General features: G+C 36.2%; 2 protein-coding genes and 1 long non-coding RNA gene across 4 annotated transcripts; 2 read left to right on the top strand and 1 right to left on the bottom strand.

Annotated features, from left to right (window-relative positions):
- Positions 1-3919: 3919 nt before the first annotated feature.
- Positions 3920-7056, top strand: LOC137715169 (Ankyrin repeat family protein). Of its 2 annotated transcripts, none has more exons than XM_068454406.2 (4): positions 3920-4197; positions 4367-5083; positions 5178-5587; positions 6086-7056. In XM_068454406.2, exons 2-4 carry the CDS (start codon positions 4723-4725, stop codon positions 6962-6964), a joined length of 1650 nt encoding a protein of 549 aa, XP_068310507.1. In that variant the 5' UTR covers positions 3920-4197; positions 4367-4722; the 3' UTR covers positions 6965-7056. The 2 variants fall into 2 exon arrangements, with proteins under 2 accessions (XP_068310507.1, XP_068310508.1); XM_068454407.2 differs by having other exon boundaries at positions 3941-4197; positions 4421-5083.
- A 1781-nt stretch (positions 7057-8837) lies between these two features.
- On the top strand, positions 8838-16547 carry LOC137716217 (E3 UFM1-protein ligase 1 homolog). Its single transcript, XM_068455638.2, has 20 exons — positions 8838-9107; positions 9446-9757; positions 9837-10103; positions 10346-10393; positions 10845-10910; positions 11034-11137; positions 12091-12184; positions 12262-12318; positions 12840-13272; positions 13378-13532; positions 13684-13749; positions 13834-13902; positions 14054-14146; positions 14286-14351; positions 14941-14987; positions 15085-15148; positions 15266-15343; positions 15440-15502; positions 16017-16109; positions 16205-16547. Exons 1-20 carry the CDS (start codon positions 8934-8936, stop codon positions 16304-16306), a joined length of 2451 nt encoding a protein of 816 aa, XP_068311739.1. The 5' UTR covers positions 8838-8933; the 3' UTR covers positions 16307-16547.
- Positions 16548-16883: 336 nt separating this feature from the next.
- On the bottom strand, positions 16884-17286 carry LOC148698160 (uncharacterized). Its single transcript, XR_015960912.1, has 2 exons — positions 17193-17286; positions 16884-16980 (listed from the first exon to the last, which is right to left on the bottom strand). It is a non-coding gene; the product is annotated as an uncharacterized LOC148698160 (long non-coding RNA).
- Between the last annotated feature and the right edge of the window lie 17 nt (positions 17287-17303).

Here is a 17303-nt window from a genome sequence, read left to right as displayed (position 1 = left end):
ATTTGATTTTTTTATTTTTCTTATTTTTTGCTGCATTTGTCAGTGACGATGACAATATGGCTTAAGTTTAAAGTTTCAACTTTTCTAAATTCCCAATATAAATATATTTTTATTTTCTAGTGTGTAAGTCGGCACTTATTTATATGTTATATAATAAATTTCATTAAATCCATCTAGAATCCCGCCTAGCCGTCTAGGTACTGGGCCCCAACCTATTACCCTACTAGTGCTTAACGTTTTTTAGAACTTTGCTTATGAATAATAAAGATAGATAATTGGTTCAGAAAAATAAAAGATAAATACTTTGGGACATTTTAAGTTACCGACCAATAAAGAAATAGCGAGAATATTATTTTGTCAGACAATAGAATGTGTGATTAGATTTTATTTCGTCTTCGTTTATGCATTTGAAGTTCTAAATTTGATTCTACGTCACCCATTAATATATATATATATATATATATATTTATATAATAACAGTAACATAATAATAGTGTTATAGTTATTATTGAAGTGTACAATTAGATTTTTAAAGTATCAATAACAATTTCTTAGGGGTAATGCTAGGAAGATCAAGTTTCTAAACCAAATTTTGTAAAATAAATGATGTTGATACTAAAGATTGGATTATTACTTAACTGTTAATTAATGTACTTATTTTCTATTTGTGACACACCATTTGATTTAAAATTTTGGTATTCCTAACGTTATCCATTTCATAGTGTTATTTGTAGTATTCCAATGAAGTGCGAATATGATTAATTGATTATCCTTAACAAAAACACAATCCAAATTCTAAATGAGAGATTTTTCAGTGTGACCGTCACACAAAGTGGTACATCACGTGTCCCTATATAAATGGTGGGTTATGTGTATTAAAAGATTAATAACTTAAAAATTAAAATTTTCCACCACTTGCATAAAAACATGTGATATACCATCCGTGTTCCCATCACAACTAAAAATTTCTCAATCTAAACAAAGTGATAACAAGCCAATTAGCAAAAATGATTAAAAAAATCCAAATTGTCTAACTGACCGACACTCTAATAGACTCATTATATCACTTTTATAGACTCATCTTACCCTTATAAATTCATTATTTTTCTTGAAATTGATTAGAATCATTAGAAAAACAAAATTTTGCATTTCCATATGCCTAACCGATAATCACATACAATAAAAGGGTATGAATAGAGAAAATTTTCAGTGTGTTAAGAACACATTCCGATACATCAAGTGTTATAATATACAATTAATTGAATTTATATTTTTAAGTTTCTAATTAATTGTATTAATACACTTATTATATTGCTTATGTTTCCAACACACTAAAAAAATCTAGAGTGCGAATGTCGTCCACAAGAATCAACTTTATCCTTTACTTCATGAAAGGTAAAGAATGGATGGGCCCAAAGTTTTAAAGATGGATTCAATAGACGTGTACTAAATTGAACTCCATGTGCGAAAATCAAATAAAGATTTTATATGTATGTGGTAATTAGCCACTAGGGTTTTTGGGTTGGTCGATGATTACCTCAAGCTGTGACCCACTAATACTTATGGTGCTTTTCCCATCATCCATTATATTTTGTAACCCAAATCAAACCCCAATTATACGTAGAATAATATTTGACTTTTCAAAAGATAAATATGAATGTTTACTCAAAACTATTCGTTTCAGTGTTTATGATCGGAGGTGTTTATATTGTTGCTCTACCACCTCCAGGTTGGGGTCTCATTAGAGTGATTATTGTGCAATTTTCCTGACTCGCGCGTGATTTGGTCTCTTGCGTGTCAGCTGCCATTTCATTCTTGCGTTCCTTCTATTAAATAAGTTATTTTAGTGCTTTTGGCTAAGAAAAATTGGCTGAAACCCTTAGTGAGGTCAGAGGATATTTGAATATAATTTCTTTGGCTTTGAAGTGTCATCTTGGTCCTCTAAGGTATGGTTTGGGGTTGATGTGATTTAAAAAAAAAAACTGGTATGAAAAAAAGCTGGGAGGGTTTTTGGTGTTTGGTAAACTCTCAAAATTAGCTTTATTTCAAAGTTTTGGATGAAAATAAGCCCAAAACATGAAGCTGCAAATAGCAGCTTCCAAAAACCAGCTTATTTTTAAAAACACGGGTGAATAGTAATCTTTAATGAATTTTTCAATAGCCCAAAATTGCCCTCCTCCTTTCCTCACACTTTCAGAACATGCCTCTCGTATCAGCACACCTCTCGCACCCAAACTAGAAAACTTCAATCTTGGCAATCTCTCTCGTTCTCCCAGTGATCTCTCTCATTCTCCGGGTCGCGTTCTCCTGCTCGGCATCCTTCCTTTGGTAAGCTTCTCATGTCTAAAATTTCGTTATTTATTTGTTTGGATTTTTAAATTTGGGGATGGGAGAGTGAGGGTGAAAGAGGGGTGGGAAGAGCAAATGGATGAGTGTATGGGTGTCAGGAAAAAAGATAGGGGATGGAGGGTCGGGAACAAATTAATTGGGGAAGGTGATATGGTTTGTTGAAAAAATTAATTGGGAAAAAATATTGTACATTAACAATATTGTACTAATGAATCCTAGCTATCAGTCTAAAATATTTCAATTGAAGTAGTTTGTCATACAAATTAATATTTAAGATAAGGTTTATAAATATTTTTCTTTTAAAAATAAAGTATATTTAGTAATTCACCTTTATTTGTTAAGAAAATTAAATTAATGGCACATCCAGTATTATACTCTTTTTGGTCATTTCACACAGTTATAACTGTTTTACATAAAAGTTTACCAAACACTATAATACTGTTTTTTTTTCTTTTTCCAAAAGTACTTTCACAAAAAAGTTTACCAAACACTCCGCTACTTTATTTCATAGCCGCTTATTCTCACAGCACAACAGAATCAGTTTTTTTTTCAAAGCACAACAATACCAAACCAGCCCTAAGTTTGACTGTGGATGATTTTAAGACTTTGATGCGTTGTTTTACTTATTTTCGGGCGTCTCTCCCTCAAATCCACTAGTACTGTGGCAACTAGTTTGACCGAGTTGACCTTTTATGTTTTATTAAAGCTTATTTAGATCGAGGGCCTTTTGGATGTTATTTCGAATATTCTCTTTGATAGTTATATTTGTTATAATAAAAAAACCACTATCGTTTTGTCTAAAAAAAACAAAGAAAGCTCCGAAAATTAAAACCTAAAACAAGAAACTAACCGAATTAATCCAATATTTTATTAAAAAAATCCTAATTAGTTCTTTGGTTTCACCCCCTAATCTCAACATAAGAAAAAACTTATTGCTTTCAAGAACTTCAATGGTGGTTGACCTGTCATCAGAATTTAATGTTAAGGAATATAAATTTCAATACAAGTAAACTCAATCCTGAATGGATATGTCTACTTCTTAACCAATTGTTTGTAAAAACAAAAATAAAAATTAATAAAAGAAGAATAAGAACATGAAAACCCTGTGCGCCAACCCATTGAAAAGCGCGCGTGGTTCTGTTATTTCGTTACTTCATATATTTCGCCACTTCATTCTGTTTTTCCCTCCTCCCATTTTATTTTATCCCATCTTCATCTTTATAAAAATAATATTTTCTTTTAATTTAAAAAAAAACAATTTTTACATAATATTTTTATCCTCATAAACACCATATTTGTCATTTTGATCGAATAAAACAACCGAGATTAGCATATGATTTTAAATAGAGACGTACAGAAAAATAAAGACGTGTAGAAGTCATTTTCCTTAAATTTTCTCTAGAACTAAAACCTTTGGGCAATCATTTATTGGTTATTCTGGGTCCGATTCGGATTCACGTAAAGTTGCAGCTGTTGCTGTTGTTGCATACATGCCCTTTTTTTATTTAATACTTTTTTTTTAAAAATTTCCATTTCTTGGCCTATTTTCCTTCAATTTACATATTCACCTGGATATATATATATATATATATGTGTGTGTGTGTGTGTGTGTGTGTGTGTATGTATGTATGTTATAGCCAATTCCTTTCTTGCTCTTTCTACCTCCGAAAGAAAAGGGCCTCTCAGAAAAAAGTTTCTACTTCCTTTCATTTGTCTCCTAAATATGCTTTTACAGCGTGGTTGTTGAATCCCATGGCCCTCTAGAAACTGCTCCTGAATTTTACGGGCTGTTTTTGGTTACATGGAGGAGGAGAACATACAAGCTCCTTTCTGTTTCTTCAGAACCAGGTACATATAGTTTCTTCGGTTTATTTTTCCCTTTTTTCTTTGGTTTTTAATTCAAATTTTCAAATCCTGTTGTGTTGAAAAAACTGAATGAGAAATTAGGATATGTTGAGAAAAGTGCAACAACAAAAACCCATAATTTTGTTTTTGTAATATTGTGTTTTTTTTTTAGGTTTGTTGAAGCTGGGATTGATTGGTAGAGCTCTGTTTTTTGTTGTGGAAACAGGGCAGCGATTTGGGGTGGAGAAGAATTCAGAACCAGAGGTGTGAGATAGAAACCGATTTCAAAGGCCGGAGTTTTGCTGAATTTCAGGGGATTTTAGAAGATTTTTTTGAATTTCTTTGATTTGGTTTGAAGAAACGATGACTATTTTGGATGAAAAATGCAAATTTTGATCTGGGTTTTTGCTTGAAAGAAGAGGAAAAACACTTGAAATCATTGGTTAGAATTAGCTTGTGGAGAAGGAGAGAGAGAGAAAAATAGATATAGAAAGAGAAAGAAGGGGGATATTTTTGTAACTTGCTAAAATGGAGGCAGAAGCGGCCCCGGCTGAGCAGCCGCAGGCGGCGGCGCAGCCAACCTTGTCCCGGAAAAAGATGACCAAGCAGTTAACGGGAAAGCGCGACGATACGCCTTTACATTCCGCGGCGAGGTCAGGAAGGATGGCGGTGGTGATGGATATCCTTGAAAATACAGAAGAGGGTGAGTTGAAGGAGTTATTGGCAAAGCAAAACTCATCTGATGAAACAGCACTATATGTTGCTGCAGAATATGGTTATGTTGATTTGGTCAGGGAGATGATCAAGTACTATGATCTCGCCGACGCCGGAATCAAGGCGAGAAACGGGTTTGATGCGTTCCACATTGCTGCCAAACAAGGGGATATGGGTGTGTATCCGTTAAGAACTTCCCCTTTTTTTTCATTTTTCGTGTTATGTTGTTTCGGTGGCAGATTAATGTTTTCGGTTTGTGCCTTTTGCAGATGTGTTGAATGTGCTTATGGAGGCTCATCCGGAACTGACTATGACGGTGGATCTATCAAACACCACGGCTTTGCACACAGCTGCGATGCAAGGGCATATCGAGGTGGTGAACTTTCTATTGGAGGCAGGAAGCAGCCTGGCAACCATTGCTAGAAGTAATGGAAAAACCGCGCTGCATTCTGCAGCGAGAAATGGTCATTTGGAGGTTGTGAAGGCGCTTCTGGACAAGGAGCCTGGTATTGCAACGCGGGTGGATAAGAAGGGGCAGACGGCGCTGCACATGGCGGCTAAGGGGCAGAATCTTGAGGTGGTGGAGCAGTTGATCAAGGCAGATCCTTCTTTGATAAACATGGTGGACGGTAAAGACAACACGGCGTTGCATATAGCTACCCGGAAGGGTAGAGCTGAGGTAAACTAACCTTTTCCCTGACCTTACTAACATTTCATGTTTTCTTAATTGAGCTGAATGCATCATAAGAACTTATATTAATGATTCAACAAAATTCCTTCATATTCTTATGCCTATAGGCTATAGTGCACATTACGTTCGGTTATTTAGGCAGGCTAGATGCTCTCATCTTCCGGATTTTATGCAATGCTATAGCGCGATGGATCACTAAATCTCAATCTTTTTGTGAAAAAGCAGTAGTCTTGTATAAGCTTACCTTCATTAAGTTTTGTAATTTGGGCATCTTAGTTGCTTTTGTTTGACAATTTTGGTGCATTTCCGGGTTGTCTCCCCACAAAGTTACAAATTCTACCTTTGTTAGGTTTTATAGGTACTTCTGATGCTTCTTTTACCTTTTATTGGTTAATCGGATGAATTTATTAGACCCCTTATACCAAATTACAGAAAGAAATTGTATGTTTCAATCTGACGATCATAATGTCGGTTTTATGTGTGCAGATTGTGAAGATGCTACTCGAACACAGTGAAACCAACACAAAAGCAGTAAACAAGTCTGCAGAAACTGCCCTGGACACTGCCGAGAAAACTGGGAACCCGGACATTAAAGCTTTTCTCCAAGAGCGCGGTGTCCAGAGTGCTAAAGAAATCAAACCACAAGCTACAAACCCAGCTCGAGAGCTGAAACAAACAGTGAGTGACATAAAACACGAAGTCCACCACCAGCTAGAACACACTCGCCAAACCAGAAGACGAGTTCAAGGCATTGCCAAACGCCTTCACAAAATGCACACGGAAGGCCTCAACAATGCCATAAACTCCAACACTGTCGTTGCTGTCCTCATAGCCACGGTCACCTTTGCAGCTATTTTCCAAATCCCTGGCCAATACGTTGATGACCCCGAAGACATTCCTGCGGGGCAGTCACTTGGCGAGGCAAACATCGCTCCCAAACTCGCCTTCATAATCTTCTTCATCTTCGACTCCATTGCGCTCTTCATTTCTCTGGCTGTTGTGGTGGTGCAAACTTCTGTTGTGGTGATCGAGAGCAAGGCGAAGAAGCAGATGATGGCAATCATCAACAAGCTAATGTGGTTGGCTTGTGTGCTTGTTTCCGTGGCATTTCTGGCGCTCTCTTTTGTTGTGGTGGGTCGTCAGACATGGCTAGCAATTGGAGTAACAATCATAGGAACTGTAATTATGGCTGCAACTCTGGGAACCATGTGTTTCTGGGTAGTTAGGCATCGGATTGAGGCGAAGAACATGAGAAGCATTCGGAGATCATCGTTGGACAGCAGATCGCGCTCGTGGTCTTTGTCTGCAGTAATGTCTGAATCTGAGCTGCTCAACAATGACTATAAGAAGATGTATGCAATTTGAAACTGCTTCCACACACGCCTGCATCATATTTTTGTTTTGCCACCATTGGGCCTAAAAGGTGTCCATAATTATTATAAAATCAACTTCAAAAATGTATAGTCTACAAGGAGTTCATCACAGTTTTTAGCCAAAATGCACCTTGGAATCGACATAACTTCTCATTTTAGTTTTTGAGATTTAAAATTGATGGAACTGGTCATCGATTTTCTCTACTTTTAATCATTTTGGTCATTCCATAAAAAATGCATGCTAAATAAGGGCAAAATATTCTCAATTTATTTAACAATGGGTCTAAATGAATTGACAAAAATTGAGAGTATTTAAGTTTTATTTAATTTAACAGAGATTTTTCATGAAATGATTAAAATGATTGATAATCAACAAATAGTTCTATCGATTTTAAATGTCAGAGACCATAATAAAAAGATATACTAATCTCAGAAATTAGTTGACTATAAAAACCCTTTTTTCTCCTTTAGATATTTTTTTGGGTTTTGCGAAACCATATCCCAACAATTTGTCCAACTAAAGACCATCATTGACTTTGAGGACAAGAGGGACAATCATAGTGAGTCGATACATTTAATGTACCCCCATACATATATTATCATGTTGAATGTACTATTTAGAGATGCGATGATAAGGGGATTCGATAATTATTTAAAATATGTCGATGTTTCAGTAATATACGTACTCAAACGTTCGGACCTTGCGTTACTGATTATATTATTGATTACATTTTTATGTAAAAGATTTTATTCATGTTATGTCTTAACTATAAAGGTTACTATCATTTTTATGATATGATATTATCAGTAACATGTCGATTGATTGTGGAAAGAGATCATCTTCGGATCTCTTTCTCTAAAGCCACCAAATCAAGTGATCCAGATCTTTGAAATTTGATCAAACAGCTAAAAACGGAGAAGTTAGTAAAAACTTTTAAAAATGATAATAATTTTTTACCATTGAATCAGATTTCAATAGTCAAAATCACTTGATTTAGTAACTTTGAAGAAAGAGATCATGAGAGGATCCCCTTCCATTGGTTGCATATATAAAGTGATAAGTGTCTAATCTTGTCTTAAAAAACACGTTGATTCACAAACAGTCCATTAAACCGAACTAGTTATATTTATATCATTTTATAACACTGAAATTAACATGATATTTAACTCTAGCAGCGCATCTCATTTTTCTTATAAAAATATGATCGTAAATAAAATTTTGTAGTTGATGTCCTTAAAATATCGTCACATGTGGCAATATTGATATGCAAATTTATAAAAATATCAATGAATATATCAATATCCATACCGATATCAGTTGTTTTATATGAAAATAATGAAAATTTGCTTAAAAACGTGAAAATTTAAAATGAAATTTAAAGAATATTTTATAACATTTTATCAAAAATATTCAACAAAATCCTTTGATTTTAACCGAAATTTTAGAACTTTTTCTGTTCTTGAAGTTTAGACTTTAGACACTTTTAATATTTTTCTGATTTTTTCAATATTTTTATAGAAATACCGATCGTGTCGAAAAATTTTATTAGTTGACAGTCAACAGGAGACACAAGCGCACTCACTCGATGAAGAATTGAGAATTATTAGGAACCACGTGTAATAAATGCAAATCGTCAATGTCGAGGCGGCTGCGGAAGATGGTCCCCTCACTCGTCCTGCCCAGGGTGGGATATTCAGTAGCAGAATGGTCCCCTAAAATCTTTTTATTTTATTTTCCATTTCTGGATACCCATAAAACACGAATTATTAGACAATATGGGGCTTTTGATGGGCTTCAAGCCCAACTCACAAAGACGCACAATGGAGTCCGAGAAGCCCAATAGAAACCTGTTTTTGCGAGAAACGGATGTACGAGAGCATTCGGGTCGAAAGGTCCAACGAGAGCAAAAGCGCGAACAAAACCTCTCTCTGGACCCGGAGACTCGGAAAGTGATCCGAAAATGGACGACGAATTGCTGGAATTGCAGAGGCAATTCGAGTTCGCACAGCAAGCGAAATCGAGCATCAGATTATCCGATCGAAACGTCGTCGAATTGGTCCAGAAGCTTCAGGAGCTCCACATCATCGACTTCGAGCTCCTCCACACCGTCACCGGCAAAGAATACATTACTCCCGTAAACCTCTCTCTCTCTCTCTCTCTCTCTCTCTCTCTCTCTCTCTCTATATATATATATATATATATATATCTATATGTTTGTTTCTCGAGAAAATAGATGAGAAATTATTTGAAGAAACTCCCTTTTATTTTCAATTTCGGTCATCAAACACGGCATTTCGTTTTAATTTCATCGTAATTCAAATTAATAATGTGTTTGGTAATTAGTTTTTCGTTTTATTTATTGTTATTTATTTAATATGATAATTGCATTTGTAATTTGAGTAGTGAATGTGAGTGTGATTTTTGGCTGGAATGGTTTGAATTTGATGAATGATGGTGGTGTGGTAATGATAGGATCAATTGAGGAACGAAATATCGGCGGAGGTCAGTAAACTAGGGCGTGTTTCGTTGATTGACCTTGCGGACACTACAGGAGTGGATTTGTATCATGTTGAGAAGCAAGCTCAGCATGTTGTTTTGGATGATCCGGGGCTTATGTTGATTCAAGGCGAAATAATATCACAGTCTTATTGGGATTCTGTCGCCGAAGAAGTCAATGACAGGCTTCAAGAGTGTAGCCAAATCGCTTTGGCAGAACTTGCCGCGCAGTTGCATGTCAGTTCGGAAATGGTGGCATCTGTGTTGGAGCCCCGCCTTGGGACTTTGGTAACTAATTTTCCTGGTTTTGAGTGATTTTGGAATCGAGGAAAGGAAGATTATGATATGGGTTGTTCTCTTGATTCAGGTGAAAGGTAGGCTTGAAGGTGGGCAGTTGTATACTCCTGCATATGTCGCACGGGTTACTGCCATGGTTCGTGGTGCTGCCAGAGGTATCGCAGTTCCCACAAACTTATCATTGTTGTGGAGTTCGTTACAGCAGCTGTTGCAAGAAATGGATGGAGCCAGTGGAGTGGCTGTAGAAGGTTCATTTTTCCAGTCCCTGTTTAATGGACTTGTAAAGGAAGGCGAAATTCTTGGATCACTTCGTGCAGGAGTTCATTGGACACCTAATGTATGTGTTATAATCTCGTTTCATTTGGTTTAGGTGTTTTGATTTCATTGTGTATAATGACTGGCGTAAAAGTTCCATCCTCTGATTAACATCGACTTCAGTAATGTGCTAGCACAAACATGCAGAACCATTAGCTTTGTTATCACAGAATCTCTTCACATAGACTTTATGGTTTTCTATCAAAGAAAAATATTTTCTTTAAAGCTGACTATACCTGTACATTATTTGTAACTTCCGTACAGGTCTTTGCCATTGCTCAAAAGGAATCAATTGATTCTTTCTTTTCACAGGTATGAAACCCTTTTCTCCCACCTATTTGTAAACATGTGGTGTCCGGAAACCTGTAGATGCTTCCTGAACTTCAAATTTAACATTTACTCCTATTTGCATGCTCAGTTGTATGTTTTAGTTTCAACCTCTGATTTGACCTTTTACTTTTCTCATTTTTGAGACCTCTATCCAATGAGCAGTATTGGTAATGCAACTCAACAAGTGTATTATATGTGGTATTTAGCACTATTTTTTTGTACTTTTAGAGTGTCGAGATTACTAGTAGCTTCTCAGTCCAAGGCTTGGACCTTTCTAAAGAATTTGTGATTTTGTGGTTACATAAATTTATGGGAAACCAAAGTTCAATACATTTTGTGTGGTTTCTAGCGTTTCTTTTTGGTACGAAGGAGGGAAGAACATTCTTAGATATTAATGATTTTTTCTTCTAACTTTTTCTTCAATATCCTGCAGAATTCTTTCATTAACTATGATGTTCTGCACAAACTTAGAATTCCTCAGCCCATTCAGTTCTTGCAGGTATCTAATTGTTTTCATGTTGATGCTCTGATTTTGGAGCTTATAGGATTTATATGTGAAGTCATTTCTTTGTTTCTGTTGTTTTATATGTAATTAAATTTGTGGTTATGTACTTGAATTTAGTCCAGATATCCAGAAGGCATACCTTTGGTTACTACATTTGTTCACCCCTCAATGATTGAGATGCTTGATGCTGCTACAGAAGATGCTCTCGAACGTGATAGCTGGTAAACTTCTCTACTATTTTTATGAATACTTTACTTTTCTACGAGTTAATTTCATCACCTATTGTAACATAAGTATGAAATTTTATCACTTGACACTGTACCTTTTCCGTTTTACTCTTTGTGCCTCTAATTAGATTGCTTTCATGGGTGAACAGAGTGACCATCTTATTATAAACCCCTATTATAATCATTGGGCTGTTTTTTTTTTTTTTTTGAGAATATCGCGTTTAAGAATGGGAAAAACAAGAACAAACTCTGGAAATCGAATAACAAATAACCAAGATAAATAACACCAAGAATTTACGTGGTTCGGCAATATGTGCCTACGTCCATGGGACAACAACAACAATCTTTCACTATATCAATAATGAGTACAACCAATAATCTTGCCAAATCTCTAGAAATAGGACTTTGACGAAAAACGTGAAAGAACAAGAACAAGAAATTCACAATCTCTTTTCTTTTCTCTCACTCTAATCCCTTGAGTGGTATACAATTTATTGTTTTGCTCCCTTCTCAAAACTAGTACAATAGTCCCTTTATATAGACATAATAAAGGTCTTCTTCAATAAGGATTACTAATCCTAATTGGAATCTAGTTATGAATCCTTCTCCAATTGATAAACTAACTCCAATTGGGAAAACAACTCCAATTTTAATCCTCTAAGACTATAATTCCTTATAGACGTAGGACAACTTATCATGGGCTGGAAAAAGCCCAACATTTTTTTCTTTCAGGTTTGGAATTTTTTAGTTGAAGGCCATTTAATCTGTCAGTTCACTGAAATTCTTAGACTTGAAACAGTACTTAAGTTCATCAAGATGCTTTTCATGGATTAGATATATATAGAAAGCTGTTTTGACAATGTTCTTAAATGTGTTTCCATCATACTGTTATGTTAAGGTAGGCATTACATTTTTATTTCCTTATATGATTGGATGGAGCAATGCAGGATCGATTCTCTTTCTATACTCCCAATGTCCTTTGGGTCTCAGGATGCATCTAAACTTTTGTCCCTTTGCCCTTCCATTCAGCAGGGTCTCAAGGTGGCTTTCTGATATCAAGTCTGCTCTTTTACTCATACACTTGATCTGTTAACTCTTATGTGCATCATCTTTTGCAGTCTGATAAAGCAATAATCTTCAGGGAGTCATATGTATTTAGCAGCGGCTTTATCAAGGTACATCCATTGAAGTATATTATAAAACTAGTTAAATTTAAGATTCAGGTTCCTGATTGATTGGTATTTTTTATTATCTAAGGTCAAATGACTAAAACTCTTAAATTGAGTCCAAATAGAAAAGTAGAACACTGTCATTTATTGCATACCCAAAAACAACAAAAATTACAAACATGCCATTGAGGGTTTAGGCTAAGTAACTACAATTTTACTCACAAGTTTGCACATTTCCACCTGGTTTTTTCTTCGATGTTGAACTGAATTACTTGTGAACCAGCAACCATAAATCTCTTATACCCTGTACTTACAATTTCTTTCCTGGAAAGTGATTATCGTTAGATATATAAACATACTTTGCCAAATAATGAGGAAGAACCTGGTTTTTAAGTTTATTGTAGAAGTAAAGCTGTGGGACTCATGGACTTTCTGACTTATAAGGGTCTTCGTTGTGAATTTAAGCAATTCTACACCTCTTTTTAGTTTATGAATTCTGATGCTTTGAGTATACAATCTCATGTCAGGATGTGTATGATCGCCTGGAGAAAGAAATGGAAACCTTTAGTGTTTCAGTTCCTTCCAGTACTGTGGTGTCAGATGATTTGCGGGAGACAAAAGTTGGTCATGACACAAGCAGGTCGACTGAGTCCAATGAAACTGTTAGTGACAGCAGCAGTAATAAACAGGCAACGGAGAAGGGATCAAAAAAGAAAAAAGGTAGAGGGGCTGGAAGCATGATAACAGGGCCAGCTGAGAGTGAGCTGGACAACCAGGACAATGTTCCTACGAAATCTAAGAAAAACCAAAGGAAAGGCAAGAATACCTCTTCCGGACAGGCCTCAGAGTCAAAAGCAGCTGCTAAGTTGGTAAAAATAAAAGAGGAAAATCTCAATGTCCCTTCAGAAGATTGGGTAATGAATAAGATTACAGCGCTTGTACCTGATTTTGAAGAACAAGGTCTGTTGATTCTTTCTTCAGCTACTTTGTTCATTTTGATCATTGAGACTTAATGCCATGAGTTTTGAACTGTGTTTTGATAGAAGCAGTGTACTACTTTGATAGGTCCTGACGATCCCCAAACAATTCTTGGACCTTTGGCACACTATTTGAGGCCTAAGTTAATCAACTCCTGGAAGGAGAGAAGAAAGGCGTTGTTTACAGAAAATGCGGAGAGAATGAGGAACTTACTTGATAACTTGCAAAAGAAACTTGATGAGGTAATAAACTCCAGCAACTATATTTGTTGTTCGATTCCTTAGTTCTTGCATTGGGTATTCTCTAGGGGTTTAAGAGGCATCTGTTTGTACGGTGATATTTGGAACCTTTTTAGAGTCTCCGATGTGCTAAACTGCCTTTTATTCCCTGCAGTCTTTCTTAAATATGCAGCTTTATGAAAAGGCTTTAGATTTGTTTGAAGATGACCAATCAACCTCAGTAAGTTTTCCCTCTAGTGATGCGTGTTAAGTGGTTTCAGTTGGTGATAAAATGGACTAAAGAAGGCTCATCGATGATTGACAGGTCATTTTTCACCGGCATCTGTTAAGAACAACAGCTACTACTATTGCCGATATGCTTCTTCAAAATTTGGTAGCTTTCTTTCATTGTGATGTTGTCATGTTCATGGTTGCGCAACTCTTTTGTTGCAATATGTACATGTATTCACACACACTAAACTGGTCATCTATGCATGTAGCTGAGCTGTTTCACGGATTTTAAATGATGGTTACGTATGATGTAGGACATGCACAACAAATTGAAGAATGGAGTTGAAGTTGCAGAGCCTCAAATTTCAGAATCTATTTCCCTCAACGCAGGAGAGAGAACTTCCATTGTAGGAAATAATATACTACCTGATGTTACTTTTTGACATTTCCCAAGAGCACTCCGTCATTTTCTTTCATAAATATGGAACTTCTCAAGCACATTATCCATTAAAAAGAAACGCTTTATGGTCTATTGGTTTTTTGCAGGCCAAAAACTTTCCTGGATCTCTTTCAAGCAAGGCTCTTGCTGTAGTTGAAGCATTGGAAGGAAAGGTCAGTTCTTATTTGTCAGAAACCCGTTGATTTTCTGTTTCTGGGAGCCATCTGGATGGGCTAGTCACAAGTCTTGAGCTGATTTTTCAGTTTTATGTTGGATAGTTATTTCTATTTTTCTGATAGATAATCCTATATACAGTGATTATCTTTTTTCTTAATTATGAATTGAGGTTGCATCCTTAGTGGATTCAGTACTTTGTTTCTGATCTCCAAACTCTTCTGGTTCTACAGAGTTTGCATTTATCTTATTAGTTTTTCTGTATGCAAAATTAAGCACTCGACACTGGTTGAGTTTCTACATTGATACTGTTTCCTGTTCTTTGTATGCAATGTTCAAGGAAGAGCTGATTATTTTTATCCCTGAAAGTTACCCATAATAAACGAAGCAGTTAGCTTGGAATGTTTAATTTTTGAAGAAAGTTTTTGTTTAGTGGCAATTATTATTATTATTTTTTTTGTTTTCTTATCTGCCTGATACATCTTATATACTTTTGATGAAATCAAAAGACTTTGTATATGTTACACTATTACTCAACTCCGTCAACTTACCACAATGATGTCACATGTTGAATGTCCTACATGGCAGCGGGTGGAAACTTTCATGACTGCTCTAAGAGATATTGCAGAAGAGAGGTAATTGCATGCTTATTTATTCGTGTTTGTGATGGGTTCCTTGAAGCACTTACTTTTCTCTGAAGCTAATATAAACGTTTTGGTTTAAATTTTCTAGCGGCTTGCTCTTGAGAAAGCTTGACAAGAAATTGGAAAGAACGCTTCTGCATTCATATCAGAAGGTTTAGATCTTGTATAAGGAATTGTCAAATCTATTATTCACAAATAGCTAGGTGTGTAATTTGTCCATATGGAGATGAAAATTACTTTTTATGGTTTTCTTTCTGTATCATTTTCAGGATTTGGTGTCTCAAGTTTCTGCTGAGACTGATCCAGTTCCTCTTTTGCCAAAAGTTGTCTCCCTGATTTACGTACAGGTTTGTTAATTTTTGTTGCTACCAGAATCAGTATTATATATGCACATTCATGCTTCTCATTTTGCCTAGTTTAGTAACATGAATTTTCATATGTAGGTTCACCATAAAGCTCTTCAAGCACCTGGAAGGGCCATCGCTGTCGCTGTTTCACGGCTGAAGGTACGCTTTCTCTCCCCAACTTCTCCATCAAGTTGTACATATTTGCAGTATGTCTTAGCCTTAGCCTTAGCCTAGATGATTATCCAAGCGGTATAGTTTGACAAGATATATGTCTCCATTCTTTTCCTTACGTAAGTTCCTCATGTTAGATTCATTAGGTTTCGTATCACAATGTCACTGAACAAGACTTAACAAAAATAAGTCGGTTTTTCATTAAATTATAACATTTGATCCAGTTAGCTACCGGGAGAATAAGAAAGAGACAATATATTGTGGCTAATTTTGAGTTTTATTTATTTTGGTGAATGTAATTTACTAGTTACTACACAAGATCTATTGAGTTGTACGTTCCAATATTCAAGTCACCATAGCAACTAAACTTTTCAAAGTGAACATAAGGGAACCGAACGCAAGGAATTGTGCCCTTACTTGAGTTCCTACTATTGATTTCTCATTTGAATAAAAGGGTACAGTTTCTAGTATCCTGTCCCTAATAACAACACCATTTTTTCAGGATAAACTAGATGAATCAGCCTTCAAGATCCTGACGGATTATCAAACTGCAACAGTGACCCTGTTAACGTTAATATCTGCTGCAAGTGGAGACGTGAGTAGTTATTTTGCGGTTTTCCCTTGAAGTCTTGATTCTTATGTTACTCATTGGACTCATTATGTAATGCCAGCAATCTCTATTTGCATCAGGAAGAAGATTGTTCATCGGATAGAATTTTGAGCAAAAGGGAGCTTTTGGAGACCCAAATGCCCGCACTCAAAGGCCTGGTCTTGCGCAACTCACAATCTTGACTAACGTGAAATCAAGTTCCGAATGTGAAACGAACCCTTGAAAGAAGCCTGAGTTAAGAGATTCGGGACCCGATGGAGTGCTTTTCATTTACGGTGTTTGTGGAGTGGTTATATCTCCCAACTGATAGGAACAGACATTCAAGAAACTAGAAATGTTCTCAGTTCGGTTTGGTCAAATTAGAGATTAGCGTTCATATTTTAATGTTTAAATATCATCAGTACAACTTTATCTTGCCAAAAAGAGATTACCTAATACAAGCAGCAGCAGGATCGAAGTTCGGTTTTACGAAGCCATTTTGGAAAAGCCTAATACAAGCAGCAGGATCGAAGTTAGGTTTTACGAAGGCATCCGCATGGTGTGCAATGTTGAACGTTGGCAAGAGACGGGGGCAGCCCGTGACAGAAAACATACCGGGGAATTTCATGTGGTATGCTGCAGTATTGACGACTGCCAAAAGCGAAGTAGATCTTGAGAGCCTGGTTGGCGTACTCAGGAAGGGGGTCTAGGAATATGAAGAAGAGCAACCGAACGAGCACTGAGGAAGTATTTCAAACCATCAATCTGTTGGCTAGCCCCTTGGGCAATATGATTCTCCTTTGATTTATTCAATTCAAAAACCGAAAATACACATGGGGCGCTTCAGATGAGAAAGGTGTGCAGAAGTCGTTACCCTCTATAAAACACCAAGGAGATGGTAAGTGGGGCGCTTCAGATGAGAAAGGTGTGCAGAAGTCGTTACCCTCTATAAAACACCAAGGAGATGGTAAGAAAATTTCTCACAATCCATACAACAATGGCTGGAATTTTACAGTACCGGTCACAAGTTCATAACACTTTTGGCCATACAAGCACTTTGATATCAACCTTTTCAAACAATTACTTCACCTCCAATGCTTAAATCTTCGCGCAGCAACTTCCAACAACGGTCGTCGCTCTAGCAGTTCTATTGGTTGCCACAGTCGCATAATTTGGTTAACAAAAAAGGAAAGGGTAAGA

This window comes from Pyrus communis, chromosome 3 (assembly GCF_041283825.1).
Source record: "Pyrus communis isolate YQ-2024b chromosome 3, ASM4128382v1, whole genome shotgun sequence".
Taxonomy (NCBI): Eukaryota; Viridiplantae; Streptophyta; class Magnoliopsida; order Rosales; family Rosaceae; genus Pyrus; species Pyrus communis.
This window is presented reverse-complemented; position numbering and strand designations above follow the sequence as displayed.

Excerpts from the sequence above, each read along its gene's own strand:
- LOC137715169 (XM_068454406.2), top strand. The coding sequence starts at position 4,723 with ATGGAGGCAGAAGCGGCCCCGGCTGAGCAGCCGCAGGCGGCGGCGCAG. Across the intron at positions 5,084-5,177 it reads TGCCAAACAAGGGGATATGG|ATGTGTTGAATGTGCTTATG; the intron begins GTGTGTATCCGT and ends TGCCTTTTGCAG. Across the intron at positions 5,588-6,085 it reads CCCGGAAGGGTAGAGCTGAG|ATTGTGAAGATGCTACTCGA; the intron begins GTAAACTAACCT and ends TTATGTGTGCAG.
- LOC137716217 (XM_068455638.2), top strand. The coding sequence starts at position 8,934 with ATGGACGACGAATTGCTGGAATTGCAGAGGCAATTCGAGTTCGCACAG. Across the intron at positions 9,108-9,445 it reads GCAAAGAATACATTACTCCC|GATCAATTGAGGAACGAAAT; the intron begins GTAAACCTCTCT and ends TGGTAATGATAG. Across the intron at positions 9,758-9,836 it reads AGCCCCGCCTTGGGACTTTG|GTGAAAGGTAGGCTTGAAGG; the intron begins GTAACTAATTTT and ends CTCTTGATTCAG.